At 63.2% G+C, this 27,661-nt stretch overlaps 1 protein-coding gene across 1 annotated transcript; it reads right to left on the reverse strand.

The window, feature by feature from the left end:
* Window positions 1-6,843: 6,843 nt before the first annotated feature.
* Window positions 6,844-27,661, reverse strand: MMP17 (matrix metallopeptidase 17). The gene is made up of 10 exons (XM_047698383.1): window positions 27,442-27,661; window positions 17,502-17,634; window positions 16,570-16,699; window positions 15,839-16,122; window positions 15,021-15,197; window positions 13,610-13,709; window positions 12,733-12,815; window positions 12,465-12,617; window positions 8,315-8,572; window positions 6,844-7,802 (listed from the first exon to the last, which is right to left on the reverse strand). Exons 1-10 carry the CDS (start codon window positions 27,583-27,585, stop codon window positions 7,477-7,479), a joined length of 1,788 nt encoding a protein of 595 aa, XP_047554339.1. The 5' UTR covers window positions 27,586-27,661; the 3' UTR covers window positions 6,844-7,476.

Raw genomic sequence — 27,661 nt, forward strand, 5'->3', positions numbered from 1 at the left:
GGAGCTGAGCCTAAGCGCCCCGCACACGCACGCGCATACCCGACAGGTGATTCACGGAGTCGGGCGGCCCTCCAGCCCCTGCGTCCCGGCCTGACAGTGTTCACTCAGCGCCTCCCGGCCCTGCCCTGCCGCCAGCCCCACCTCACCTGCCTCCCCCGTGGCCTCGAGGCCCTGCCCACGCAGGCCCCAGCTCCTCCCCTGGGTGCTCCTGCGGGCTCACTCTCCCCTGCAGCTGGGTCTGGCCGCCTCGGGGACTCAGTCCACACTCCCTCCTCCCACCCAAGCCAGGGTCCCAGCTGTCATCCGGGCAGAGGTGGGCAGGAAATAGAGGGCCGTCATGGATTCAAAAGATTTACAAACCTATCCCACGGTCCTAGACCGGGTCCTCGGTTGGACAGATCGACCCTGAAGACATTTGGAGGGACAAAGGGGGCAGATTTGATTGTGGGTGGGAGTCAAGGGACATCGGGGCACTCGTCCTTTATCTCATGAGATGAGACAATGAGGTTGTCCTCTGGTAGGAAAACGTCCTTACTCTTCACGAGATATACCAAGTACTGAGGGGTAACAGGTCCTGATGTCTGTATTTTACTTGAAAACACCTTTGGCAACGACAGAAATAAGTGAAACAATGTGGCAAAATGTGGCCAATCACGGAACCCACGTGCTGTGCGTCCCACTTCTCTAAAGCCAGTAAATCTTCACGAAAAGGGAAAGACACTGCACGAGAGAAATTTAAGAATACCTAGTGTTACTGTGCACGCCTACATGTTAACTTGTTCTTATGATTCAATGCACATAGAAAGCACAGCAGGACACCACACAACCTTGAAGCCGCTGGGGGAGGGGCACCCCGCGGTCTCAGCCTCTCAGTTGGAGGTGGCAGCGGCCTCCGTTTCGTGTCAGTGCTTCCTTTGTTGTGACTGTCAGCCCAGCAACCCCAACACGCGTTAAGTGCTCTCATCTTAAGGATAATTTTTACACCACTGTGCTCAAGACACAGGGCTTTCCCAGACCCCAGAAGCTGTCAGGAGACCCCACCCACCCACCGCCCTGCACTTCCTGCCGGAGCAGGAGCCCAGCCGGCCTTGAACTTGATAGAAGGGGGTCACACAGAGCTCCCTGCGTCCGGCCCCTTTCAGAGAGCACCCTCTCCAGCAGGGGCACCCATCCCCCGGGGGTTTGCAAAGCAACGCGGGCATATAGGGCATACGGACCCGTATGGGTTTGTCCGGGTGTCTAACTAGATGTATTTTCCAGGTCTGCTTGCTTGTGAGTTTTATAAAACTGGCGTCACCGTGTAGAACAAGACAACACAATAGTCCAAGAAAGTGAGAAGCTCACCCGTGCGGGTGACTCTATAGACAGGCGATACCCGATGACGGCAACGGCCACGGTAAGTCCCTTCGAGTCCTAGTACAGAAGCTATACACGCAGTATTAAAAATAACGATGACTAATAAACATGTTAAAATACACACAGTAGGAAGAGATACAGACTGTGACCAAAATACCGTAAAACGTGTGTGTGGGACGGGAGCTTAAGCAGACGGGTTTCGTGTGTGTGTGGCTGAACATAAGTTTTCGGCTTAAAATAGACTTTTGTGACTATAAGGTGTGTGTGGAGGTCAGAGGGTAACCACGAAAAGCTCCTAGAGAAAGAGGAATCAAAGCAGATCCACGTTGAAACAATGGAGACAGGCAGGGAGGACAGACAGCGGGGAAGACAGAGGGAGAGGGAGACAGTGCCCCTCGGCCAGGTCCTCCGGGCCAGCAGCCAGCGTGCCAAGTTGGGTTACAATCCCATCAGTGTCCTCGCAGATCCATCATCCTACATGGATTAAATGCCTCTCCGCCGTGGAGAGGTTGGTGGATGAGAGACCCAGACCCAACTAGCTGACAGCTAGAACCCTCCTGAGACTTGGGGCCTGCCGTGGCCCGCCCAGGAGAGGAGCACTCCAGGGAGTCCGGGGGCTGCCCTGGGGGTTCTCACGGTGCACCCGTGCCGGTACCCACCCCCACCTCCTGAGCCAGCGAGCTGTCTTAGAAAATACTCCGAGAGCTATGTAACGGACAGATGAGCAAATTCTTCTTTGTCCACCGGGCTCCCGCACTCTCCCCTCCATCGCACGGGAAACCCAGATTTTCTTCCATTCACTTATCCATCTCAGTACTTCTCCTCCGTAATGGTGTCTTTCAATTTTTCTCTCAACTTCCTAACATCTGCCTGGTTCCCTCCTTGAGCAAAATCTTTAACACTCTTGGTTTTTATAGCTCTGTGAGTCATGATTTTCCCTGTTTTGACCGTCTTTTAACAATAGCACGGGGAGGGTGTCGCACATGCTTTTCTCATTCACCGTGGTGTGGACGAGCTCCGTTCCGGGCCGCGTGCGGGGCGGCTGCCTCCCCTGCTGCCCAGGCTGCCCCCCACCTCCCGCCAGCTCCATCCTGGAACCTGCTTTGCTCTGACCATGGCCCGACAGCTGGGTCCAGACTTGTACCATTAATGTCTCATTCCTATTTCCTCACTTGAGTCTCTCTGGGACGCATCTGGGGGTGGAATCGGAGGGACATTACAAAATATGCCAACCCATGTTCCTGAGGAGACGCAAAGGGGGACGCACCCCTCAGAGCTCCCCTTGATTCGCCCCTCCCCCCATGGGCCTGGGACAGCCCTTGACACGCCGGACAGGTGCTCATTCCAAAGAGCCCCCACCTGGTAGCAGGCCAGGTCCAAATGGAGGAGGAGCTGCCCACGGGGACTGCCTGGAACAGCACCTGGAATGGAGTGGGTGCTCCGTGAGCGCCTGTACAGTGGATGGACGTGGGAAGGTGTGTGTGCCCAAGGCGTGCAGCCAGCTCTGCGTGAGGCCACAGGACCTTGGCTCTGCCCTGGGCAGGTAGGACAGGAAAGCTGAGGGAGCCTGGGCCGCCACACGTCTCCAGTGTGGGGTGGGATGCATGGATGGAGGTCTGTCCTACTCTCTCCTGGTCCTTTGTCATGCCCAGAGGTGGAGGCCATGAGTCACCCACGGGCTGCAGCTGTGGCTAGGGAACCTGGAGATCAGCTCTCCTGCTTGGGGGTGTGCTGAGAGTGCCCGTGGGTCCTGCTTCCTTGCTGGGGCTGCTCCTCGGCCTGGGGACTCTGGGGAAGAGGGTCCTGGGCTGCCCCTGCACCGTCTCACCTGCCCGTTGCTGTAGGGCCACATGAGGTCAGTCAAACGTCTGCCTGAGGAGGCGCCCTGCTTTCCCAGCTCCGAACCCCAGAAGCACCCTTCCCATCCACACGGGCAGAGGCTAGCTTGGGCACATGCTCCCGATCACTGTGCGGAGACGTGGCTTCCACAACTGCGGCTTCCACAGCCGAGGCCGCCCCCCCGCACGCGGCTCTCACACCCCGAGACCCTGGGCTCAGCCGGGCCTCCCCACCAAGTCCACACCTGGGACAGGGTCACGGGTCCTCATCCTCCAGGACCCGTCTGGTGGGAGCCCCCCACCCTGTTCCCGGACCAAGACAGGCCTGCAGGGGCCTCTATAGGACCAGGGAGAGCTCAGGGAGCTGCAGAAGCAAAGGCAGAGGCCTGAGATGGGTTCATGCTTTTGAGTGACAGACGCGTCCCGGAGGTTGAGGGGTGGGGCTCCTCTGCCCCAGCCTGGGGGGGGGTACGGGGGTCACCCCGTGACAAGTCCCCTCTGGCTCCTCCTGCGTCCTCACCCCAGACACCTGAAACTGGGCTCTCAGCAAAAACGTGTTTGGAAGTCCACGTTCACGGCAGCTCGGGGCCCTGGGGTCTCCCTTATGCAGTGGGAGCTGCCGGATTTTCCAAGCTGCCCACCACAAGACCTCGAGTCTCCTGTGCTTTTTGTGGAATGTGGACGGACACTCAGTCACCTGTAGAGGTGGGATCTGTCCCCATCCTGTGGCTCAGGGCAGCCCAAGACCTCGGCAGGAGCGAGCCCACCTGACCTCGGAGACAAGGTCACAGCAGTGATGCGGTCCCCCCCACCTGCCGCCATATGAGGCCCCTGGGCTCAGCCACTGCAAGTCTGGACAGCTGCCATGGCGGAACGTCCTGCCGAGCCCAGAGACGTCCAGACACAGGACAGGAGTCCTGTTGCTACTATAAGCCCCAAGATTTGGTGACCGGTCACGGCATCTGGCAGATGCCCGTGGAGAGAGGGCAGTGGGCGCCAGTGCCGTGCCTTCCTCTCATCCCCGCAGATGCACCAGGTTCCTGTCGCCCTTTATAGGCTCAGGGAGGGACAGCAGAGCCGGCAAGGGCCCGATTCCCAGCTGCAGGCACATGGCGGGCTGGGGCTGCTGGTCCGGTCCCCAAGGTGGGGAGGACTGCCCAAGCACATCTGATGGCCACCCCCACATTCACCCACCAGACATAGAGCTTCGGGGATTAGCTCCGAGCATGGTCCCCTGGGTGTCACTCCCAGGCCCCGAGCCCTGAGCCCAGCCGCGGCAGCTCACAGCCCCTCTCCGAGGGAGACGCAACCACATGCCCTCCCTGCACGACATGAAGAGGATCCAGATGAGTGTGTATTTGTAAAGTGCAGAACAGGACCAGGACAGTACCATTGTATTCTTCTTTCGGGTGAGGAGCCCCCCCAAGCCCCACAGCCTGCTCCCAGGGAGGTGGCAGGAGAGGGCACAGCGTGGCTGAGGTCGGAGTCTGGCCTTGTGGCCCACGCTCCCACGTGTGTCCACAGAATGTCTGTGTCCCCCCCGGAGTCTTCCGGTGGGCACCCCGCCCCCAGAGGAATGGCATTTGGAGGCAGGATCCCCAGGGTGGTGAGATTAGATGAGGTCCCAGAGGTGGACCCCCCGTGGACCAGTGTCCCCGTGCAGAGCTCAGGACCTGCTCTTTCCCCGCAGACACAGCGAGAATATGCTGTTTGTGAGCCAGGATGCGCGGGACAGAAGCCACCAGCACCTGTCGCCGCCCGATTCCCGCCTCTAGAGCGGTGTTGGCTATTTGGGCCTGTCTGTGGCACTTGCCGCACGCCCGAGCCAAGCTGTGCCTGTGCCTCCATTTCCCCACCTGCCGGGGGTGGGGGGTTGTGCGGCCAGAACCGCTGTGTTCTGGACCCTGAAGTCACCTGTGCAGGTGTGTTTTATAAACTTGCCACCCACACACACGGAGGCTGGCCAGCACCTGGGCCTGGCGTGTGGGACGAGAGGGGTCTTTGTCCGCGCCGCTGTGGTGCCCGCCCTCTGGCCTTTCTCAGAGGGGTCTCGGGCCTGTCACAGGGCTGCTGGTCCCCTGGGAAGCCACGGCTTCCCCTCACAGAACCAGCACAGCTGGGGTAAAGACTGGCTGAAAAATTCTTAATTCCACACAAAATGTCTGGGTGCCTAAATGGTGACTCACCTAAAATTGAAAGACTGTGTGGGCAGCATCATTCTGGGACATTTCTGCTGTTTACTTCTTCACGCAGTACGGAAGGGGCGGAGAAGTTTTAAGAGCAGTTGTCTTCAACCCAGGGCTAGGAGCACAGCCTGCATTAAGAACCCTGCTCCGTGCTGGCTGCGCACCCTGGGGACTTGGGGACCCTCTCTGGGCTGTTGCCTCAACTGCACAAGGGCCCAAGGTGGGCCCCCACAAAGCTGTAGGAGTAAAGTGGGACTCCGCTGGAGCGCCCCCCCCCACTGGGCAGGGGCAGCCACGCCTCCGCGTCCAGGGTGGGCTGTGGACCTGCCTCTGCTGTCTGGGTGTCAAGTAGGGGTGGGGTGTGGGGCGGCAGGCAGGGAAGTATGAACGTTTCTGCCCCTCCCTGCAGTCAGTGGCTGCAAGCGGGGGGCGGGACTGGACGAGCCCCCACCTTTGCAGGGAGGGAACCCCCATGGGCTGGCCCTGCCCTCTGGGTCCCCCTACACCCTAGACATCTGCACCTTCCTTCCCTGGCCAGCCTCTTCCATCTGACCACGTAACCAGTTCCTCCCTTTGCTTCTGCCCATCCTGCTCAGGCTTTCCGGAAGCCCAGGAGAGCAGAGTGTCACACAGAGCTGGGGGTTAACACACATGGCCGGTGCACCCACTGTGCTCTGATCGCGGGGGGCAGGGCTGAGAATCTGCATTCTACCAGGTCCCGGTCATGCCAGTGCCTGGGGTGCTCACTCTAACGGGGTCTGGCAGGCCCTTTGTGCACCCACCCTCAGGCCTGTGGGCGCCTCTGGAATCAGAGGGGTCATCACCCCTCGCTGGGGAAGGGGCAAGGCCCAACACCTGGGGAAGAGGTGGGGGGCGGGCCTGGGCTAGGAAGGGAGGATTGGCTGGGGGTAGGCCAGCCACACCCGTCACACGCCATCTCTCCTGACTGTGGGGTGCACCTCTCACTGCCTCTCCAGGTGAGAGGGCGGTCCCCAGACTAGCTGCCCAGCCGTCTCCCTGCACGTCCTGCTGGGTGGCTCCCTGGTTTTGGCCGCTGGTGTCCCATTGCCTCCCCAAGAACAGGCACTGTCTCGTTCTGCACGTCCCCTCAGAGCAGCAAGCGCACAGGGAGGGGCCTTGTCAGCGAGCCCGGGGCACACACGCCCAAGCCCTGGTTCTGAGACCCGCCTGCGGGAAGGAGGCTCCTGTCCCGGGACTGAGGCTCAACTCCCCTGCCTGGGAAATGGGTGTGAGGACCGAGGGATGGGGATCGGGAGGTGCTGGACAGGAAGGGGTCAGTGAGCCCCAGCGAGGAAATGGGCATGACACAGGCCTCTTCCTGGAAGCCCCGGCCCCTCCCAAGGGCAGAAGGGTCTGGGGCCAAGTCTGCACGGCCCCTCCGGCACCGAGGACATTCACCCTGCAGCTCCCACCTGCCGGGCATCAGGGAGCCGAGGCTGAGCCAGGAGGAAGCAGGGAGAGGTCGTGTTTGTCTGAAATGTGTCAAGAAGCGGCCGGCCTCAGCCCCATCCTGGGGGCTCATGTGTGGGTTGGAGGCAGCTGCGGGCCCACAGGAGCAGGAGTCGGGGGTGGACAAGAGCCCCCCAGGGGTGGGCGGAAGCACCAGCGGCCACAGTCGGGGCGCCAGACCGGGCTGGTTGGTGCTGGCGACGGCTGCAGCTTGGCTCCACGCAGGCTGAGGTCCCTAGGCCCACCCAATGCCCGTCCCCGCCCCGCATCCCCGGGCTCATCACTGCGTCCTGGTGGTGCAGCGGCAGGCTCCCGGCCCCCCCTAGCCTGGCTGGCCTGGCCTTGCGGAGTCTCCCCAGCTCTGCAGCGGGCAGTCAGCGCCCTCGCGCCGGCCGAGCACCTGAGGGACAGCGCCCTCTGCTGGCCTCTTCGCCGCAGGGCTTGGGGGGTGCGACCCGGTGGCCTCTGCTCGAGTCGGCAGTGTGTCCTTCTCCACCAGGCTGGGGCCCCAAGGCCACGTGTGGCGCTGCAGGAACTCGGTCCGGGCACTGGAGGGGTGGGGGCATTGCCCATGTTCGGAGAGACCCCAGCCGCGTCCCCTCTGCCCTCTCACAGGCCGGCGGCGGTCAGAGCGCCAGGGCCCAGGCCACCGTCCACAGGGCGCTCGGGGGCAGCAGCAGCGAGGCGGCCAGCAGCGGGCCCGAGGCCCCTGCGGGAGGAGAGGCGGCCGAGGTGCAGGAGCAGACTTCGAAGGCGTCCTCGGCGCGGCTCTGGCCGTGCTGTCCTGGCTGGGCATGGGCCCTGGCCTCTCCACCCGCCGCCTCCGGGTCCGCTTGCGGGTCTCTGCAGACCAGCCAGTCCCGCGCCGTGGACTGCGGGTACCCGGGGGCTGCCTCCAGCTCACCATCCAGCACCTTCCAGTATTCCTTGCCGCGGAAGAAGTAAGCAGCACCTGGGGGAGAAGAGACTGTGAGCTGTGGCCCCGTGGCACGCAGGGGTGAGGCCGAGGGAGCAGAGCGCAGGCCAGCGGGGAAATGGGGGAGCGGCGTCTTCCACGGTGGTTTGTCTCAGCCCTGGTGGCTGTCTGCAGGCAGCTGGGGCCTCCCAGGGAGAGCCTGGGGCACCCGCCAGGAGGCAGGGGGATAGACGAGAGGAACGCTCGCTCTCTTACGGGATGTTTATTGAGGGCCTACTATGTGCCAGGCCGCTCTAGGTGTTGGGGACAGAGCGTTGAAAGCAGAAAGGAAGCATCTGGCCCCATCAGCAGCCTGTGTGGGGATGTGTTCTCCCCTCTGCCAGGCGGGGCTGTACCACACGGGCCTGAAGCAGGTGACAGGGCTGTGTCTGCAGGGTATGGGGCAGGTGCAAAGGCCCTGGGGCACACAGGTGCACGAGCCGGCTTCCAACGAGCCCGCCCTGATCCCCGTTCCGCCAGCAGGGAGACAGAGGCTGCGTGGGGCTCACCGTCAGACCAGCGCATGGCATCGTCGAGTGTGCGGGGGATGCCCCTCCACGGGGGGCTCCGGGCGGGGTGGCCGGGGTCCATGCGCCGCATGTGCTCATCGAAGCGCCAGTACAGCTCGTCCTTAAAGAAATAAGTCTTGTCATTGTGGGCCCAGGCGAAGGCAGCGTCGACGCCGCCCGGCGGGAGGCCGAAGTCTGAGACGGGCCGTGGGTATCCTTCCTCTACGTTATTGTCCTTAAATACCCAGTATTTGTCTCCTGGGGGTGAGAGAGAGCGCCGTGGGCCAGAGTTCGGCCCACCCCACGGGGCGCAGGCTCCAGCCATCCCTCTCCCTGTCGCCAGCCCCGTGCCATCGCCGGCCCCACCATGCCCCGGGGGCCTCTCGTGTATTTACTGAGCACCTGCTCTGCGCCCGGCACGGGGTTGGCCCACCTGCCGGCAGCCTGAGGACCCGGGTGCTGATGAGGCACCCCCTCCACAGACAGGGGACAGATGGCCCGACCCCCGGAGGCAGGGGGGCTCTGACCCGGCGGGGCGTTGTCATCTTCGCGGGCAGAGACAGGAAGGCCACTGGTCAGGGCCTGACACGGACACGCGGTGCACCTCTGTCAGCGTGCACAGAAGCGAGACGTTTAGAAATCACCAAGTACTTGCATTCCATATGTCAAATTAAAAAGAAACGGTTTAGGGGCACCTGGGTGGCTCAGTGGGTTAAGCCTCTGCCTTCAGCTCAGGTCATGATCTCAGGGTCCTGGGATCGAGCCCCGCATCGGGCTCTCTGCTCGGCGGGGAGCCTGCTTCCCCCTCTCTCCCTCTCTCCCTACTTGTGATCTCTGTCTGTCAAATAAATAAATAAAATCTTTAAAAAAAAAAAAGAAACGGTTTAGGGTATTTGGGGGGGCACATCCTTGACTGTGCTCAGGAAATATCACTACGTTGTTCTGCCAGTCAAGTTCTCCCCTCTGGCCTGGCGATGAGCGGCTCTTTAATACGCAGGAGAGGAGTGGGGAGCAGGGGGAGGGCGGGGAAGAGAACAAGTAAAAACCTTTTGCCAGACAAAGGATTAGAATAGACATTTCCCCAAGGAAGATGCTGAAATGGTCAAAAGGCAACATGGGTCGATGCCTGAGGTAACTAATTAGAGAAACGCAAATCAAAACCAGCAGGGGATATACCATCTCACACCCATGAGAATGGCCTCGAGCAGAAAACTTGAAAAGACAGAGTGTTGGTGAGGATGTGGAGAAACGGGCACCCTGCTGGAATGTAACTCCGCTGGGAAAACGGTCTGGATGGTCCTCAAAATATTCCACACAGAGCCTCTGGCAATCCCGCTTCCCGGTAGATACGGGAAGAGTCCGAGGCAGGTCTCAGAGGGGTCCGTGCGCACCTGCGTTCCCAGCAGCATCACTCACAGGTGCCAAGAGGGGCAGCACCCCAGGTGTCCACGGGTGGGCGGTGGACACACACCAGGTGGGCCGACCACACGATAGATCACCTTGAAAAGGATGGACGCCGGGGAGGGGGGTTCGGTGTTTCCTGGGAAGACAGAAGTGTCCTGGAGGTGGACGGTGGTGGCTGCACACCGTGGGAAGGGGCACGTGGACATGGTTAAGATGATAAAGTTTTAGGTGCTTTTTTTTTTTTTTTTACCACAATTAAAAGCATAATTAAAAAAAATCCTTAGCCAGAGACAGGAGACAACTGGACTGCCTGAGTGGGGAGGGGGCACCTGATGCAGACCCCCCCCACACGGCCCCCCTACAGCTGAGGGGGGCGGAGGGCAGCTGTGCCCACAACGCAAAGGGCAGGAGACACGGGGCAAGGGAGGGCTGAGCCTGGCGGGTGCACTTGCCCGGGTGGGCGCAGTGGACGCCGCCGGACAGCCCCCGCTGCGGGCGGGGCGGCCTAGGACACATCCGTCCTCGTGGCTCCTGTGGAAAAAAACGTGCGAGAGCAGAAGTCGCTCAGGAGAAACTGCAGGGTGACCTGCCCGGGGGGCACAGGTCTGGACGCGGCGGACGCGCCCGGGGCAAGCAGACGCTGGGTAAAGGGTCCCGGTGTTGGCCGCTCCCTCCGCCGATTCAGGAAAACACAGGCCCAGAACCGTCCGCAGAAAGAAAGGAAGCAAACAGAGTAAAATGTGAACACGGGGGCGAAGCTGGATGACGGGCACGCGGCCTCACGGGCTGTTTCTGCAACATTCCCGGAAGTCCGAGATCACCGCGCGGCGCCGTGGAGCCACCTCCCAGCTCCCGCGGGTGCCGTGAGCCGGGGGACAGCCCCGGGGGACAGCCGAGCGCGCAGCGGCTGCTGTCTGCGCGGAGGAAGGAGGCAGCAGGCGCGCCCCGCGGGCCCCCCACGTGCGCCATGCGCGCCACACGCTCTCTCTGAGAGGCGGGGCCCCATCCAGGGAGGCCAACAGGTAGCGCCCACCGCACTGCAGGCGGCGTGTCCCATTTGTCTGGCTTTGCTCTTCCTGAAGGTTGAGATAACAGGGGCCATCGACAGGGAGCCCCCCAGAGCCAGGCTGCCGACTCACCCACGCACGGGGACAGGACCCCGGGAGCCGGTGGGGATGGACCGGCCACCCCGACAGCTCACAGCTGACAGCTGCCCGGCCCCAACCAGGCGTTGGCAGGTGACAGGCAGGAGCGCGAGAAACGTGCAGAGTATCTGCTACCTCCTCAAAGAGACAGGTCCCCCGTTCAGGCGCGAAGAGCTGCTGTGGCGGGTTGACAGTGCTCCCCCAAACGCACGCCCACTTGGACCTCAGCATCAGACTCACGGAGGAACGGGGTCTTTGCAGATGAAATTAGTTAGGAGTGAAGTCACGCCGGAGTCAAGGGGTCCTCACATCCGCTGACAGGTGTCCTTGTCAGAGAGGACGCACGCGACAGAGAGGACGCAGTGAGACACACAGAGGGACAGAGCCCGGGGGGAACACAGGCAGGGCCAGGTGGTGGGGGACAGTCTCCCACGCAGCCTCAGAAGGAACCAGTCCTGCCAGCACCGGGCCTGGGGACTCAGGCCTCCGTGGCTCCTCTCCCCGCTCGGTGGGACGTGGACACGGGAAGAGCGGGGGGCGCGAGGCTGACCAGCTCCATCTGCCCCGCTGGCCTGCATTCAGCGCAGGCCCCAGGCGGCCACACCGTCCGAGAGCTGGATGCTGGTGCCGCAGGGGTCTCCCGATGTTCAAATGTTGAGAAATAACCCCAGTCTAGGAGACCATACCCTGCAGGTCCCACCTCCCTGCCGTGGCCTTGGGGGGCAGGACCAGGAGGCAGTGATTCTGCCATCAGGGGGCCCACGGTATGTGGCTCTAGGGGTCCCCTCTGGTGGGGAGGGGTCAGCCTCTGGAGCCTGCACAAAGCTGGGCTGTGCAGCCTGGGTCAGGGCAGGAGCGTGGCTTCAGCCCGGGGAAGTGGGCTGGCTCACCCCAGAACACAGTGCACAGGGCAGTGCATGTGTGACGGCGAGGCGCCCTGCCCGAGGTGCCTGCACACCTGTGGGACTCCTGCTGCAGGCCCGGCATCCAGCCCGCGCCCCAAGAGCAGGCAGTGCCTCCCCAGTTCAGCCCAGGGAACCCTGCCCAGGGAGTGGGGCGTGGGGGGTACAACACCCAGCTGGCAGCGGACCCATCATTGTCATCCACAACCACGGGGAGCTGTGGAAGATGTGGGACCTGGGCGGGTCTCCCACGGTGCAGAGAACAAACCCAGCTCCCTCCCCATGGGCGCAGACCTGCACTCTGGGCTCCCGCACCCCACTCTGGCCTCACCCCCTCCTTGGGAATCTGGGTGCCCAGCAGGATGGTTCTTGCCTTTGCTCTGGCCATTCCCTCTACCTGAATGCTGTTCCCTCAACTCTCCCTGACCCTAACTCCCTCATCACGTGCAGGTGCCAATCGTCTCCTGCGGGAATGAGGGGGGATCCCTGCCTGTGTTGCACACCCAGCAGCGGCCATGGCCACCAGGGTGTGAGGACACAGTAGGTGCTCAGTAAATACACTCAGGCCTTGTGCCCGTGAGTGAGCTGTCCCTGCCCCGAGCAAACCGCAGGGCTCCCGGGGCATGGCCCAGGGCTCCCGGGGCATGGCCCAGGCCCCAGCTGCCCCTCGGGCAGAGCGCCGGGTGGGGGTCCGCCCACCTTTGAAGAAGACGATCTTGTGGTCGCTGGTGCGCTCGTACACGGCGTCCACGCTGTCCAGGCGCGGCGGCAGACCCCGCCAGAACCGGTGCATCTGCGCGGGCCGCAGTGACACCAGGTGCCCATCCCGCGTCAGTCGCCAGAAGTACTTTCCTGGGGGGACAGGGAGGGTGTGGGGCTGCAGACCCCCACCCCCACATCTGCACCAGAGGGGGCCATCCTTCCATCGGTCAGCCACTCACTGGGCGCCTGACCTGGTGGTGGTTACCTTTAAAGAAAAAGGCCTCCCCGCGGATCTGGGCCACAGCATCGAAGTCCGTACTGCAGCGGTGGGGCACGTCCTTCCTGGGCCTGGGGGCAGAGAAAGCCAGGAGGCCTGGGGAAGGGGCTTGGGGGAGGGGCAACGGGAGGGGTGCCTGGGTGGGGGAGAAGGGGATGCTGGGGCTGGGGGCAGAGAAGGGGAGAGGGAAGGGGGAGGGTGTGAAGGAGAGAGAGGTGGGGGCTGGGGCAGAGTAGGGGAGAGGGGAGGGGGTGGGGCAGAGAGAGGGGAGGGCTGGGACAAGAGTAGGGGGGTGGCTAGGGAAGAGGGAGGTGGATAAGGGCTGGAAAGAGAGAAGGGGTATGGGTAGGGGAAACGGGGTACTGCGGCGAGGGCAGAGGGGGGTGGGAGGGGGAGAGGGGGCTGGGGGCACAGACCCAGGCGGGTGGGAGGAACTGCCCTCCTGAGCCGCTCTGAGGAGCTGGGCTTTACAAAACCCCGGAAAGAGCCCCCACATCACTGCCTGCAGGCTCGGAGATGCGGGACGATGGTGTGTGTCAAGACAGAAAAGGGAATTAAAGGGAGTTTTGTGTGTCAACTACACTTAATAACCAGAAACCCACAGCCTGCACCCCTTTTCTAGGGTCCAGAGTGCGGGAGCGGGGCATCGGGAAGCATAACGGGGAGCATATCTGGGATAAAGGTGAGAGGTTCACCACCTCTGTTGCCCAGGGTCGGGGTGAACAGGTGCCCCTCTGCTGTCTGGGGTTTAAGGAAAGGGATGTGGCCCCCAGAGCTGTGGCTTTCTCAGAAGAGCCAGGAGGGTCTGAGTCACAGTCAGGGGTGGTGCCGGCCATGGTGTGCAGACCAGGGGCCCACGGCTTACGGGGAGTTGGACCAATTGTCGGGGGGCTCTGGCAGGAGCGGAGGCTCCTCGGGCTCCACGGCGTCTGGCTGCGCCGTGGGGGACACAGACTCCCGCACGCCTGTGGGGACAGGAGGACGCATTAAACCTGTGAGTCCGGCTCCCTGAAAACCCTCCCTGCTCCCCAGGACCCCCATACGGAACTGCGGCCACTGGGAGGCAGGCCCCACACGTGCGCAGGGCCCAGAGCATCGTGGCACGAGTAGGAGACATACGGGTCCCCAGGAACGCTCCTTGACCTCTATCCCCCCAAGGCCCCTTCGTGGGTGCAGAATGAGGTTGTCCCCCTGACCCCTTTGTGGGGAGAGAACCCAAAGAACCAAACACAGGGGTTCCAACCGAAACTCGTCTATGAACGAGCACAGCAGCCAAAACAGGGGAAACGCCCCGCGTGTCCACCAGCTCGAGTGGACAGAGAACGCTTGGCCACCGAGGGAGGAAGCGGTGGCGTGGGACGTGGGCGGGCGGCGGGCAGCATCAGGAACAGGGCGCTCAGGGAGAGAAGCAGGCCACGCAGGTGCCTTCCATTTGTGTGAGAAGTCCATGGCCGTGCACACACACAGAAAGGAGGTCGGTGCTGCCGGGTGGGGCAGGGGGGAACGGGGAGATGAGGAATATTCTGGAACCAGGCAGAAGTGGCAAATGGGCAACACTGTGAACGTGGTAAAGGCCACTGACCTGTATGCCCTGAGTGGTTAATGGGGCACATTTTACTCTCGTAGAAGAAGCCCAGAGGCTACGGAGGGCGGAGGGCACTGTGGATCTCGCGGCAGTGGGGGAGGGGCTGCCACGGTGCGGGGGTGGGGCACACTGGGGAGACCAAAGCGCACACGGGGATGGGACAACCGTCTCTGGCCCAGGCTGGTAGGTTGGGGCCTCCTCCTGTGCCAGTTCCTGACGCATCATCCGCAGCAGAGCAGGTCCCCAAGGCAGGCTCTGTCGGCTGCCACAGGCCACCCAGCCTCCCATCTCTAAGTGGGGATGGCTGGTGCTCCCTCATAGGTGTGAAGACGGGGCACCGCCAGGCCCATGTGTGGTCTGCTTAGGCCTGGGGCGCCGTCCCTGCCCGCCGTGGTCGCCGCCGACAGCAGTCTGGGGGCCGGCCCGGGATCTCGCCCAGGGCTCAGAGGCTCCGGGGCGAGCTCTGTTAGCAGGACTGCAGGCGCCGCATCCAGGGAGCCCGGCGACAGGCTGTTTCCTCATCCCACGCGCACGGGGGGTGCAGCTAAGGTGCACCCTTAGACGCTGAGCTCGCGCAGACGGACAAGACGGAAAAAGCCCTCCTCCTAGGGCGTTCTGTGCGCTGGGGGTCCCCTGCCTTTCTGTCCCCATCTCTGGGGACTCTTGTGGCTGACTCTGGGAGAGGACTCACCGTACAGTTGCCAGACCCGCACCCTGTCCTCGTAGGGGAGCCGGTAGTGCAGAGGGTCGCCCACCGGGCCCTGGTAGTAGGGCTGCATGATGGAGCTTGTGGCCGCCACGTGGCTCAGCCCGATGGCATGGCCAAACTCGTGGACAGCCACCGCAAACAGGTCCATCTCGTGGGTATCTGGGAACACGGGGAGCAGTGGGTCAGCGGAGGGACGGCCAGCTGGGCCGGGCCACAAGGATGGGACAAGCTCGACCAGAGGCTTGGGGGCACCCATGGGGAGGGGTGTGATGTGAGGGGTTCGCTGTCCTGGTTTCCTGCCGAGGCCCTCCAGGGGTCTACAAGGGCTTCTTGGGCCTGAGTTCCCGCCATGCAAAGGGCCCACGGGCGCTAAGGGGTCCTTGCGGGTTCCTCAGGCTGGGACCGGCTCCCCCCAGGCCGGAGTGTGGACCCCACAGTGGCCCCCATCTCTGGGCGCATATCCGTGCCCTGGGCCACATGGCTCCGCCCCTTTGCCCACCTTGGGCCTGGTGGGGCTCAGGGAGCGAGGGGACGAGCGCCTGAAGGCCCACAGAGGCTTGCAAGCTTCTGCCACCTCTTGGAAGCTGGGACCAGGGTAAGGACCAGCCCGCTCAGCCCATCAGGGGGGAGACACCTCGAGCCGCTCCTGTGAGCCCAACATCAGCCAGACATCCGGACGGCGGGGGGAGGCCAGCCTCCCTGCGCCGGACAGACACACGCTGCTCTGGGCCGCGGGGGCTCTTCCTCCCCTGGGCCTCTAACCGGGGGGTTCCCCGGGACTCAGCCTCAGCCTGACACACCTGAGGAGCGGAAGGCCCAGGGTTCGTCATCGTCGAAGTGGGCGTCCCCCGCGGCGTGGTGGTCTCCGGGGAAGAAGGCGTGGGCCACTGTGCCGCCAGGGCCGTCGAAGGGGTAGGCGTCGTTGTGGTCGGCCGTGGAGAAGTCGATCTGGATGTCTGCTGCGCTGCCGGCCACCTCGTGGAAGTTGAGGGGCGTGATGTCGCTCCAGACTTTGAGGGCATAGTGCATGAGCGCCCGCACTGTGTCGCGGCCCAGGGGCGAGTCCCGTGGGAATGTGCGGACCCTGGGGGGTGGGGTCAGGGACCGAGGTCTGTCCACCAGGTGCAGGCCCTGTCCCCACCCTGGGCCGATGGGGGCTCCCACATCCTTCCCCAGGGCTGCCCATCCAGGCCTTGTTGGGAAACAGGCTTTTGCGGATGGAGTTAAGAGTGAGACGAGGCCTCCTGCATGGGGTGAGTCAGAGGACATGGTGGGGGATGCAGGGACCGGGGAGAAGGCCTCGGTGGGTCGGACGCGGCCAGCAGCACCCAGCAGAGAGGCTGGGGGTGGTTCCCCCACCGGCTCACCATGGAGCCTTGGAAGGAGCCAGCCCTGCGACCCCCGGACCTCCGGCTTCCAGCCTCCGGAACTGAGGACACACTCCCCATCCACGAAGCCTGGCTTGCGGGCGCTTGCTTCGGCAGCCCCTGACACTGGGCCCCAGAGGGTCCGGCAGGCGCAGCCCACCCACCTCCAGGACAAACTCCGTCTGTTCCACGTGGTTGGAGCTGGAACCTGGCGCCTCCTTCGCGCTGGGGCTGCGGCCGGGAGGTCGGGGAGGGAACACCGCGGGGTCTTCATCAGCGCCAGGGTAGCCTCGTCTGCGGGGGCAGCTGGGGGTCAGGTCCCCTGGAGCTGGCACCAGGCTCAAGCCCTCTTCCCCATTCCCTACCCGGGGCTCCAGTGTGCCAGGCCTCACCGTCGGGGGAATGTCCACGACCAGGACAGGGGCCACGCAAAGCATTTACTAACCACGGCAGTGCCTGGACCCATCGGAGGGGTCACCGCAGGGCCCTGGCCGTGGGAGGCAGCACGGCCCCGACCTGCATCCCACAGGCCGATGATCCCGGCGGTCCAGAGCACACGCACCTTGCCAGCTCTGCTTTGACACGGACATTCACGCCTCCTCTGAGGCCTGGGCACAGAGGCGCTCCCTCCGCCCATGGAAGGGGCTCTCCAAGCCAGGGGTTTGTTGCCAACATGTAAACGCTGGTGCGCTCACATAGACACCCCAGATTTCTGGTTTCCCATGGAAAGCTGCAAGTTTTGGCTGCACAGATCTGCCACTTGCACGGGACAAGAATCAACTGGGACTGTGGTTGGGCAAATCCCGCCCCGACAGCTGGCCCCCTAGGCCCCCATGGGCTCAAGAGTGTGAGACCCTGCTGGACGGCATGCAGATGGGTCTGGGCACAGCTGGCTCACACTCTCCCCACACTGCACCCACATCTGGGGGTGGTGAACATGCTGGGGATCCCATGTCCCCAGGGACAGCGTGCCCAGCCCTAACCCCACTCCCCACAAGCAGGCTGGAGAGGGTCAAGGGACCCAAGGGGCAGCCAGGGTGGGGCGGGGGGGGCAGTCAGGGGAAACCCCATCTCCCACCACCACTGGGGGACTGACCCAGGATGCCGGTGGCCTCCAGACCTCCGAACTGCTGCATGGCCACAATGGCCTTGGTCAGCTCCTCCTGTGTCTGCAGCTGCCCTGTTGTGGGGTCTGCAGGGGGCAGGTAGCCGAAACTGCTCAGCCACTCCTGAGAGCAGAGAGCAGAGTGAGGCGTGGAGGGGGCGGGCTCAGCCCCACAAGAAGAGCTGCCTGCCCTTGAGGTGAGGGGCAGGCCTCTTCCGGCCCTGATCACCACCGGTCCCGGCCCCCCATTAGCCCACAGGGCACCTCGTGCCCCCTCTTTAAGTTACTTTATGGGCAGATGCTGGAGAAACATCTTAATAAACTTGATGCCCCTTAGAAGGGGTGAGCTTATGCAGTGCACCACCTGTACGACTGTCCATGGCAGCCCATCCCACCTCACTTCTCCTGAGCCAGGACATACCCAGGGCACACTTGAGAAAGTGAAATTATAAAAAGGTTATTACATGTGGCAAGTGCCAAATTTAGGCCCGGAGCCACCTTGGGAGGCAACAATCTAGGACCTTAGGTCTGAAATCTACACTGAGGAGGATAGTAGGCTCAGACTTCGGCTTTAAGAATCTGGTCATGAGCCGCCCGACTCTGAAGCCAGGCTGTCTGGGGGCAAATCCCACTGGGCCACCAGTTTCTTGGGCACCTGGGACAAGTCCCTCAACCCCTCTGGGTGGTCTCCTTGCGAGGGTACCATGAGTTAGAACACAGAAAGTGCTCACAGTGGCATCTGGTGCAGGTGCTCTAAGCCGCATACATGGTGTTGCCAGGGGACAGCTCTGCCAAAAAGCGCCCTGGCACTGGGGTCCCCTGAGCCAAACAGGAAGCAGGAATGGCAGGTGACCCTTCCCCATGGACACAAATAGAGTCCCCTCCCCAAGCCCCAGCACCTTCACCCCTGTGGGGGGATGGGGACAAAGGGCGGCGCTGACACCATTCATTGGGGGAGCCTCAGCTTCAACCCCCAAATGGTGTCACACCCATTTCCTTGCCTAGGTAACATGAAAGCCTCAGGCCAGGTGGACAGCCGTGGGCTCCCCAGTGGGTGAGGACCCGTAGGTGGGTGGGGGGTGAGGTTGCAGGAATTCCCTGAGCCCCCCCCCCCAGGTCTGGCTCCAAGAAAGGAAGCAACCTGCACGCCTCTTTGTTTTTTTGTGGCTCACATATGCTACCTGCAGGGTCCCCAGAAGCTTCTGAGTCTGCGGCCCCTGCCAGTAGGACCCCTGCCCAGAGGCTCTGCCCCCACAGGGGGCCCAGCAGGTGCTCAGTGGGAGGGAGTCCACACTCCTAGAATTCTCAGGAGCTTCAGTGGACCAGGAGGAGCCACCTCCATGATTTGCATACAATTTGCATACACCTGCAGAGAACCAGCCAGATTCCTCTCTTTTCAGGAAACACAGTCTTTCCTGGGTTTCTCTGTTCCTTTAACCCCTCAAACCCTTATTGGCCCAGAACCGCCAGTCCTGACAGAAGACCCCTTAGAGGCTGTGCGGACCTGGGGCCCTCGGAAGCTGTCCGACATGACTGGGTAGTGGTGACAGTGACTTGGTCCTTGATGGACAGAAATCAGGAGACGCTCCTGATTAGAGGGGCCCGAGGAGTGATGCCCTATGCTCAGATGAGGTGGGCATCGGCTGAGACAAGCCCACCTCCCCACCCCGCCCAAAGATCTAACCCTCCTCAGGGTTAAATCTTTGCTGTCCCGGGGCGCCTGGGTGGCTCAGTGGGTTAAAGCCTCTGCCTTGGGCTCAGGTCATGATCCCAGGGTCCTGGGATCGAGCCCCGCATCAGGCTCTCTGCTTGGCCGGGAGCCTGCTTCCTTCCCTTCCACTGTCTCCGCCTGTCTTTCTGCCTACTTGTGATCTCTGTCTGTCAAATAAATAAATAAAATTAAAAAAAAAAAATCTTTGCTGTCCCTGAACACCCCTCTTCCTTTGGGAGGATCCCCTTCGCATCACTTGGAACACATGAAAGCATGTCTATCTCAGGTTCCAAGACGGGATGTGTCCCGTGACAAGCACCCGGCTAGGCATTAGAGATACTCAACACAAAACATGTATATTTGAGGCTACACATGTTTTTGGGAAAAATTTCACAAATATTTAAAACTTGTGATTTTGCAGTTTTCTTTCTGAATGTCAGCACACACACACACACACACACACACACACACACACACACTTCAAAGCCCTGCTGCTCAACACCACAAGGCTGCCTCCTCCAGGAAGCCCTCAGGAGTCTCCTGCTGTACTGGATGCCAAGCAAGGGTGCCAGCCCCCACCCTCCTCACTGGGGAAGGGTCCATCCCAGCGGGTGCCTTCCCCTGCCCAGGCTAGCTGCTTCTGACAGGCTGGGGCTGAGACGTGAGAGAGAAGGACTGCCCCCCCACCGCCCTGCCCTGGCTGGCTGGCCTGTGGGTCAAGGTAAGAACTGGGTCTCTGCACTGAGAGGCTCCACGTCCCCCCCCACAGGGTTCTATGGGGCTCAGGAAGGAGTCCTGGCACCCCATTCCTGTGGTCTCCAGGGAATTCTGGCAGGATACTCCCATTTTCAGGCTTAGAGAAGCCAAGAGCACTTCAGGCAGTTTTGAAACATTTGTCAACACCGAAAAGCAGGTTTTAGCCGCCGGTCCGAGTGGCCAGCCCGGGTTAACTTGCAGAAGAAGGGGCAGCTGAGTGCAGGCACGGCCCCGGACAGGGATGGCAGCCCCCAAGATCATTGGCCACCCCCACTTGCCCTGGCCCTGGGAACACTGCAGCCTGTGGCATCCCCGTAGTGCAGGACCCTGAGATGGGGCCAAACCTGAGGGGCTGGCCAGGGAGCCCCCACCCGCAGGCAAGGGCTGGGGGGTCTGTGTCCTCAATCACACTTCCCACCTCCCCCCAGTGTGGGTCCTCCTGACGGCATCAGCATCACAGAGCAGTCCCGTCTGAAGCCCCAGCTGTCTCCTCCCTGGGGCCCCCAGAGGCCCCGGCAGTCCTGTGGGGAGGCTTCTGGGTCCATTCCTGGACAGTGCAGGGTGGGAGGGTGGGAGCACCCACCAGCTGGCCAGGGGAGATCCTAAGGAGGAATCTGACAGCAGGATAAGCCCCTGGTGGGTGTGGGGGGACGCTGTTGGCTGTTGGCCCTCGGGTGGCCAGGGGGATGGTACTGGGCCTGCCAGCCTGTGGGGTACCTGCCCAGGCCAGTCGTCGGTGGAGGCTCAAGTGTCTGGAATCCAAAAGCCCTATTTGGCGGGGAGGCTCAGTGGCCCTGGCAGAGGCAATAAGGGGTCCTCAGGGAGAGGGGGCGGCTAAGACCCGGCTTCCTCCACCTGCCAGCTCACCTCCATCTGGGGAGGAGACTGGCAAATTCCCAAATGGCCCGGCTTCCTTTTTCTCCCCAGGCAGCGCTACATTTTGAGGCCGGGGAGACTAATGGGTGCGAGCGGCGGGGCCTTTAATCCGGGACGCGGACGCGGACGCCGGGCCAGCGCTGCACCGGTTCTCGGGTGGGAGTGGCGGGGGTCGCCGCAGGGGCCAGACGCTGCTCCTGCCTCCTCTTCGTGGGCACCCGCCGCAGGATCCCGTCCCCACCCCACCCCCGGGGGTCCCGGAACCCCGCAGTCGCTACGGAGCCCGCGGGGTGCACGCCCAGGCGCCCCTCCCTCTGCGCCCACCCCGCCCTCCCTGCGCCGTCGCCACGGCGACCGCGTCTCCAGGGCAACCAGGCTGCAGCAGCGGAGGTGAACCTTCCAGAAGGCCGTGGGGACGGGAGGGAAAGAGGAGGGGAGGAGAGAAGCAGGGGTGCCCCCACCCCGCAGCTGCTGCCCCAGCCGGGAGGATCCCCAACAGCCGAGGAGAGGAGCTCTGCCTCCTCCTAGGGACCCCTGATCTGAGCCATTACCCAGATGGGGAAACTGAGGCTGGGGTCATGGTGCCTGGTGCCAGGCCCTGGCAGGACACCGGGCAGTACATCAGGCCGGCCTTTCCCGGTTCGCCCACGCGGCCCGAGGCCTCTGGGCTTTAATCTTTCCCTGTGTGCTCATCACATTTAATACCCGGGCGTCCAGCTACATCCCCAACAGGTCTAACTGCCCTCCCCACTCTTCAGAGTCTCAGGGAAGCGCCGCCCTGGCCCCAGGGCAGCCCCAGCAGGTGGGTAAAGGGAAAGCAGCCCAGGAGCTGCCGGAGAGGGATGGCACTGGGCTGCGCTGTCCTGTGACTCACCAAGCCCACAAACATGAAGTGCTTACTGTGTGCAAGGTCTCATGTGGTCCTCCCCACTGTCCCACCATGTGGCCGCTGTCGTCCCCACATACAAATCGCAGGTGGGGGCCTTTATAAAGCCTGTGGTGACCATGATCCCCTGGAGCCGGGCCTGGGTGCCTGTAGGTGTGCCAGGGACCATGGCTGTGGATGGCTGACCCGTGGGCCCTTCCCCTGCACGGCCCATCTCCAGCTGGACCCCCAGCCTCTGGGGGGCGGGGCACAGAGAGCAGGTGTCCTTAGCGTTCGCAGCTCTGCTCAGATGACGGAGCCCAGGTTCAGAGGCTGCTGTGGGGCCGTGCTGTGTGCAGACGCCAACCCCCCCACCCCACGGCAGTGTGGCTCAGGAGCCGTGGGGCTGCCAGGCAGTGGCTTCGGAGCACCCTCAGGCCCCCAACACTCAGAGGATGCAGAGCAGAGCCCGGCTGGAACCCACACGGTGCCAGCTCACTGCCCGCCCGGAGCACCTCCACTTGGCACCCATTGGGGGGGCAGCGTGCCCACCACCTCCACTCAGCCCCCGAGATGCGTGCCCCCCACCCCCGTCACATGTCCAGCCAGCAGCGGAGCCCCGAGCGGTGGTCTGGCGCTGTCCCTGTCTGGCTTGTTTTGGCAGGGGGGCCATTAGAGATCCTGAAGGGGAATGACCCGAGAGGTCCTCAGGACGGGAACCCTGGTGCTTGTCCTCCTCTGGGAGCTGATGGCGGGAGGCTGCTGGGGACCCAAGCCCCAGTGTCAATCCCAGTGTCTTCCCCGTGGGGATGCTCCTAGGTACCCCCCTGGACAGCCCCCCATTCCCCGTCCAGCCACCTGTCTCTCCCAGGCTGGGCGCTGGCTGGGCCGGGCACCCTGGGGACAGCGAGGGCCTTGGAGAGCCCACCCTGCAGACAGGGCTCCAGGCCCATACAGTGTCCTAGGACACAATAATGGGGAGCAAGCAAACATAGCAACAGTGACACTGGACTGTGACTGTGTCGTGCGTGACCATCTTTAGCAGAAGTGATCCCAACAGCCAGCAGTCACTGAGACCTCCTCCGTTCGTTAACCGCTCTGTGCTCGTGACACCCCTCAGGGCAGAGCTCCGTGAGGCTGGAGCGCATCGCCTGCAATGTCCAGTCCATGCCTGGCGCACAGCAGACACTAAGTAAGGACTTGCTAAATGAATCTGCTGAGGTGGGCACCATTATCCCCATTTTACAGATGGGGACACAGAGTCTAGAGAGATTAGGACATGTACCCACAGTCACCTAGCAGCATGGGGCAGGGCTGGGACTGGAGCCGGCGGTGGGGGGTCTGGCCTCAGAGCCTATTCCCATAACCTCTGTGCTAGGAGGGGACGTGGCAGGGTGCAGGCACTAATTAAATGGCGGTCAGGGAAGATGTGTCTGGCAGCCTGACAGCAGGCTGAGACCTGGAAGAAGAGAAGCTGGTCAGGTGACAAACCCTAAAAAAGTTCAGGGAGGTGGGCATGGCAGATGCAAAGGCCCTGAGGCAGGAAGCAACCTGGGAAGTTCCACAGAGAAAGGAATTCTGTGGATTATAGGAGGGAGGCGGATTACAGAAGCTGGCCACCAGGAAGCAGTGGGACCTGAGTCTGTGCGAGTGGGGAAGTCGGGCTGTGAGTCCTGCCAGACCACTCTGTTCTGCCCCTCCTGAGAGCTGGACAGTGCTCGGGGGACACTGCTCTCAGTTTATGGGGAGCAGATGCCTCATTCTACATGAGCAAAGCACAGACCCTACACCCAGAGCATCTCACTAGAAACTCAGACCACCACGACAGGCAAGAAGCACACACTCCTGGAAGACACTGTGTCAAACCCCCTGCCAAGCCCCAAATCCTGTGCAGCTTTTGCTCCACGACCCCCATCCCCAACACGCAGGCCACTTACTCCCTGCCAGCGCCGTGGAGAGGACTGCAGAGGCCTCACCAGAACATCCCGGCAGCTCCGGCTCACAGACAGAAGCCTGGGGCCCCTGGGCTGGGTCCGGACCCCCCTGTGTCAAGGGCCGGCATGAGAGGAAACACCAGGCCAGCTGGTCCACACCCCCAGGGCAAAGCCGTGCCCATAGGATATTGGCTTGAAGGACAAAAGCCCCACAAAGACTTCTTTCGGACTGGCCTGAAGCCCCAAAGACAGTAGGTGCTGGGGGGCAAGGACTCCCTGCAGACAGCATGCCTGGGGGGGGCGGTGCTTGGGAGGGCTGGGGTGGGGGTCTTAGGTCCTTCACATTTATTTTTATTTTTATTTTTTTAAAGATTTTATTTATTTATTTGACAGACAAAGATCACAAGCAGGCAGAGAGAGAGAGAGGAGGAGGCAGGCTTCCCACTGAGCAGAGAGCCCGATGTGGGGCTCAATCCCAGGATCCTGGGATCATGACCCGAGCCGAAGGCAGAGGCCCCAACCCACTGAGCCACCCAGGCAACCCGGTCCTTCACATTTAAATTCAACCTCCCACAGAGGTGCTGGCAGGAGCTTTCCCTCTCCAAGGCTCAGGACAAAAGCAGGCTAGCTCTCTGCCCTGGGGGTGAGTGCAGTCTGGCCCAGGCCCAGGGGTCTGTCGCTGAGGTGTGCGAGGGACAGTCCCGGTCCCAAGCCAGGTCTGTGACCTCAGTCCAGAGGGCGCAGGGCCCACAGGCACCCCTGGGTGCTGAAACTGAGGAGTAGGGACCCAGAGGCCACTGGTGAGGGTGACTGTCACCCCTGCTGCAATCAGCCCCTGGGCCAGGAGGGGGACACGGGGCTCACACTCGCTCTGAGGTCCTGGCTGGCGACCAGCGTCGCCACTGTCCAGCTTCATCCCGCCCATCCCCGTGGGGCCTCCTGGGGCCTCCTGGGCCATGGGAGGGTCTTGCCCCTTCCTGGCCATTCTCAGCCACACACCGGCCACCTGCCCCGGAAGTCAGTGACCACAAGCTCTGCCAAGATGCCGCGTGGTTCGGGGCCCTGGGAACTTTGTGGCTACAAGCAGAAAGCTGAGAAAAACTCCAGGGGACTGCCAACACGCAGGGCGTCCCCTTTCACACTGCCCCCCCCCCCGCGCCCCCCCCCCCCCCCCCCCCCCCAGGACCGGGTCCCCCTCATCGGCAGGTTGCAGGTGCCAAGTGCTCCCAGCACTGCTGCTGGCTTGGCAGAGTAGCAGTGGCCTGCATGTCTGTGCCCAGGGCTGGCTGCAGGATGTGAACGTCCGGATGAAGCGAGCGGGGCTGAGCCCCGAGCATGGGCAGCCCCAGACATCCCAGCACCGAACGGGCTTCCAAGGGAATACAGCCAGCGTGGAGCAGCGGGCAGCGGCCCGTCACCCACAAAGATTAGGGGCCCAGGTCCCCACGTCCTTTTGAGTGCCCAGTCCACCTCCAGAAGGATTCTCAGGAAGAGAGGGAGGGCAGGGAAGATGGGATTTCTCCCGCGCGCCCTTCTGTGTGGCCCAAATATTGTGCTACGCTACGACCTACCCAGAAATTAAACAGCGAAAAGCTGAGACCCAGCAGGACTCCAAGTGGACAGCCCTGGGGAGCACAGCGCACTCCTCTGTCCTGCGCCCGAAGGCCCCGGCTGGGCGCAGCAGTACTCAATCCGGGTCTTTGTCCTCCCACTAAAGCCGGGGGTTTGCTGGGCAGGCCGGCCTCTCCCGGACACCAGCCAGGGCTCCAGACCCGCTGGGCTCACCTCGGGCAGAAGCTGGTCACACTGACAAAGGGGCCCTTCTCCTCCCTGGCAGCCCCAGATCTGAATGTGCAGAGTCAGTGAGCCCGGGGCAGGGGGTGGGGGGCTGGTCTACGGAGGGGACGGAAAGGAGCCCCCTCCTCCCCATAAATCCTGCCTCCGAGACTTCCTGCACCTCCCGGTCTTGGGCTCTGAGCTGTCATTCCCCAGAAGGCCGCCAGAGGCCGCCCTCCACCCACAAACGTGGGCAGGAGGTGGGCAGGCAAGGCCACACCAGGAGGGACAGTCCTGCCTTCCCTGGGTGGAGGGCCTCCGCTGTTTCCCTCTGCTGTTTCCCCACAGGGCCAGATGCCAGGGCCCTGCTGTCTCTGGGGCTCCAGGCTGAGGGGCCCTATCCCCCCACCCCTCAATGCACCCCCCCAGAGTTTGGCCCAGGACTGCCTGCCCCCCACCCCCCTGGAAGCTCTGGGGAGCCCAGGGAGGGAGACGAGGAGGTGCCCAGGCAGGGCTGGGAGGAGTGTGCCCACCCGCTGTCTCTGGGCAGGCAGAGAAAAACTTGAGAACTGCGGGGGATCTGAGAAATGAACTTGGCCGCATCCCCTGACTGACCGGGGATGGAGTTGGGTCCTTCTTAGCCTCCGGAACAGGGCCTTTCTGGGCGGGAGAGAGGACCCTGAGACCCACTGCCCCCCTGATCATGCGCTCCAGGAGCAGGTCCTGGAAGCCCCCAGCTACAAAGGAGCCCAGAGAGCGTGAACTGAGGCACCCCAACTTCAGGGCAGTTTGGCTGGGAGGAAGCCCAGTATGGGGTCCCTCAGGCATCTGGATGCCGTCTGCAGGGACCGTGGCTGTGCCCTCCCAGATGGCTTGGAGCACTTGGCCAGCTGGGCGGGGGTGGCCCCAGCCTGTTTCTCAGCCAGAACCTGTGGCCAAGTCCTGCCAAGTCTACGGAGCTGCGGATGACTCCCAACAGCCCCCATCCAAATGCCCCCGCCTGCCTGAACCCCGTCTGCAGCCTGCAAGCTCCCACGGCGCTGGGAGAGGGGTCCGTCCTGCACCCCTCAGGACACCGCTGCGGGCCGTGTGCGGGGGTGGGGAGGCCGTGGCCCCGGTGGCATCCCCGCGTCTCACCAGAGCAAGGGCAGCAGCAGGGACGGGAGCCCCAGAAGAAATCGTTCGGATCCAGTGGCCTCTCGCGCCCTCCCTGGCCTCTCGAACCTGGGGACTGCGACCCATAAAGTCTGAGCTCAATCCTCCGGGTCCAGAGGAGTCTGACTGGGGGTGGGGTGCGGGAAGAGGCCACTGCCGCCGCCCCCAGGACGGTTCCCAAGGCAGGGAGACAGCCGGTGTTACGGGAGGGGGCGCTGGGGACGGCGGTGGGGCCGCATCAGAGCCTGGGAATGGAAGGGGGACCCCATCAAGCTCAGACAGGGCCAAGGGGGCGGCCGAGCAAGGCTGGCCGCCCTGGAGGCGGAAGGGGACAGGGAACAGGGCCAAGATTCATGCCCAGCGGGGGCAGGGGGCCGCTTCTCTTGCTCCCCAACACCCTACACCGAGCAAACTCGAGAGCCCCCGGCTTTCCGGGGCGCCCACACTCCGCAGCCCCGACCTTTCCTGGGTGGTGGGTGCGCGCCCCTCCCCCCCGCCACTCCCACTGGGAACGCACGCGGGGCGCACTGCCTCCGGCGGCTGCGACGGCTGTCCCATTCGCCTGGGGTTCCCCTCGAGGCCGCTCCAAGCCGCGCACAAAGGCTCGGGCCAGGAGCCTCAACCTCCGCTGCCTCCGGCGGCTGCGGCGCCCGGCGAGCGCAAGGAGCCGGGAAGGCACGTGGCGCCCCTTTCCCAGCCCCGGGTGCGCGCGCGTCAGCCGCTCAGCCTGCGCCCCGGCCTCAGTTTTCCGCCTAGGAAATGGGTCCAGGGCTCCCCGAGCTCCGGCAGGCGCCGAGGGGCACGGGCGGGGTCTTCCCTAACCGCGGGACCCCCCCCGTACGCCAGCCGCGCACTCACCACTCCGAAGCTGAGGTCCTCCGCGCGGGGCGCGGGCGCGCCCCAGGTCCCGCGGGCCGCCAGCGCGAGCAGCAGCAACGGCAGCGGCGGGAGCTGGGGCCGGGGGGGCGACGGGCCGGGCCCGGGGGCAGCGCGGCGCCCCATCCCGCTCGCGGGGCCGTCGGCGCGGCAGTGCAGGTCCCCGCGCTCCTGCGCCCCGCTACGCCCGGCTCCCCGCGCC

Source organism: Lutra lutra, chromosome 12 (genome assembly GCF_902655055.1).
Source record: "Lutra lutra chromosome 12, mLutLut1.2, whole genome shotgun sequence".
Taxonomy (NCBI): domain Eukaryota; kingdom Metazoa; phylum Chordata; class Mammalia; order Carnivora; family Mustelidae; genus Lutra; species Lutra lutra.

Excerpts from the sequence above, each read along its gene's own strand:
- MMP17 (XM_047698383.1), bottom strand. The coding sequence starts at position 27,585 with ATGGGGCGCCGCGCTGCCCCCGGGCCCGGCCCGTCGCCCCCCCGGCCC. Across the intron at positions 16,123-16,569 it reads AGACGGAGTTTGTCCTGGAG|GGTCCGCACATTCCCACGGG; the intron begins GTGGGTGGGCTG and ends CCCACCCCCCAG. Across the intron at positions 15,198-15,838 it reads CTGGGCCTTCCGCTCCTCAG|ATACCCACGAGATGGACCTG; the intron begins GTGTGTCAGGCT and ends CCGTGTTCCCAG.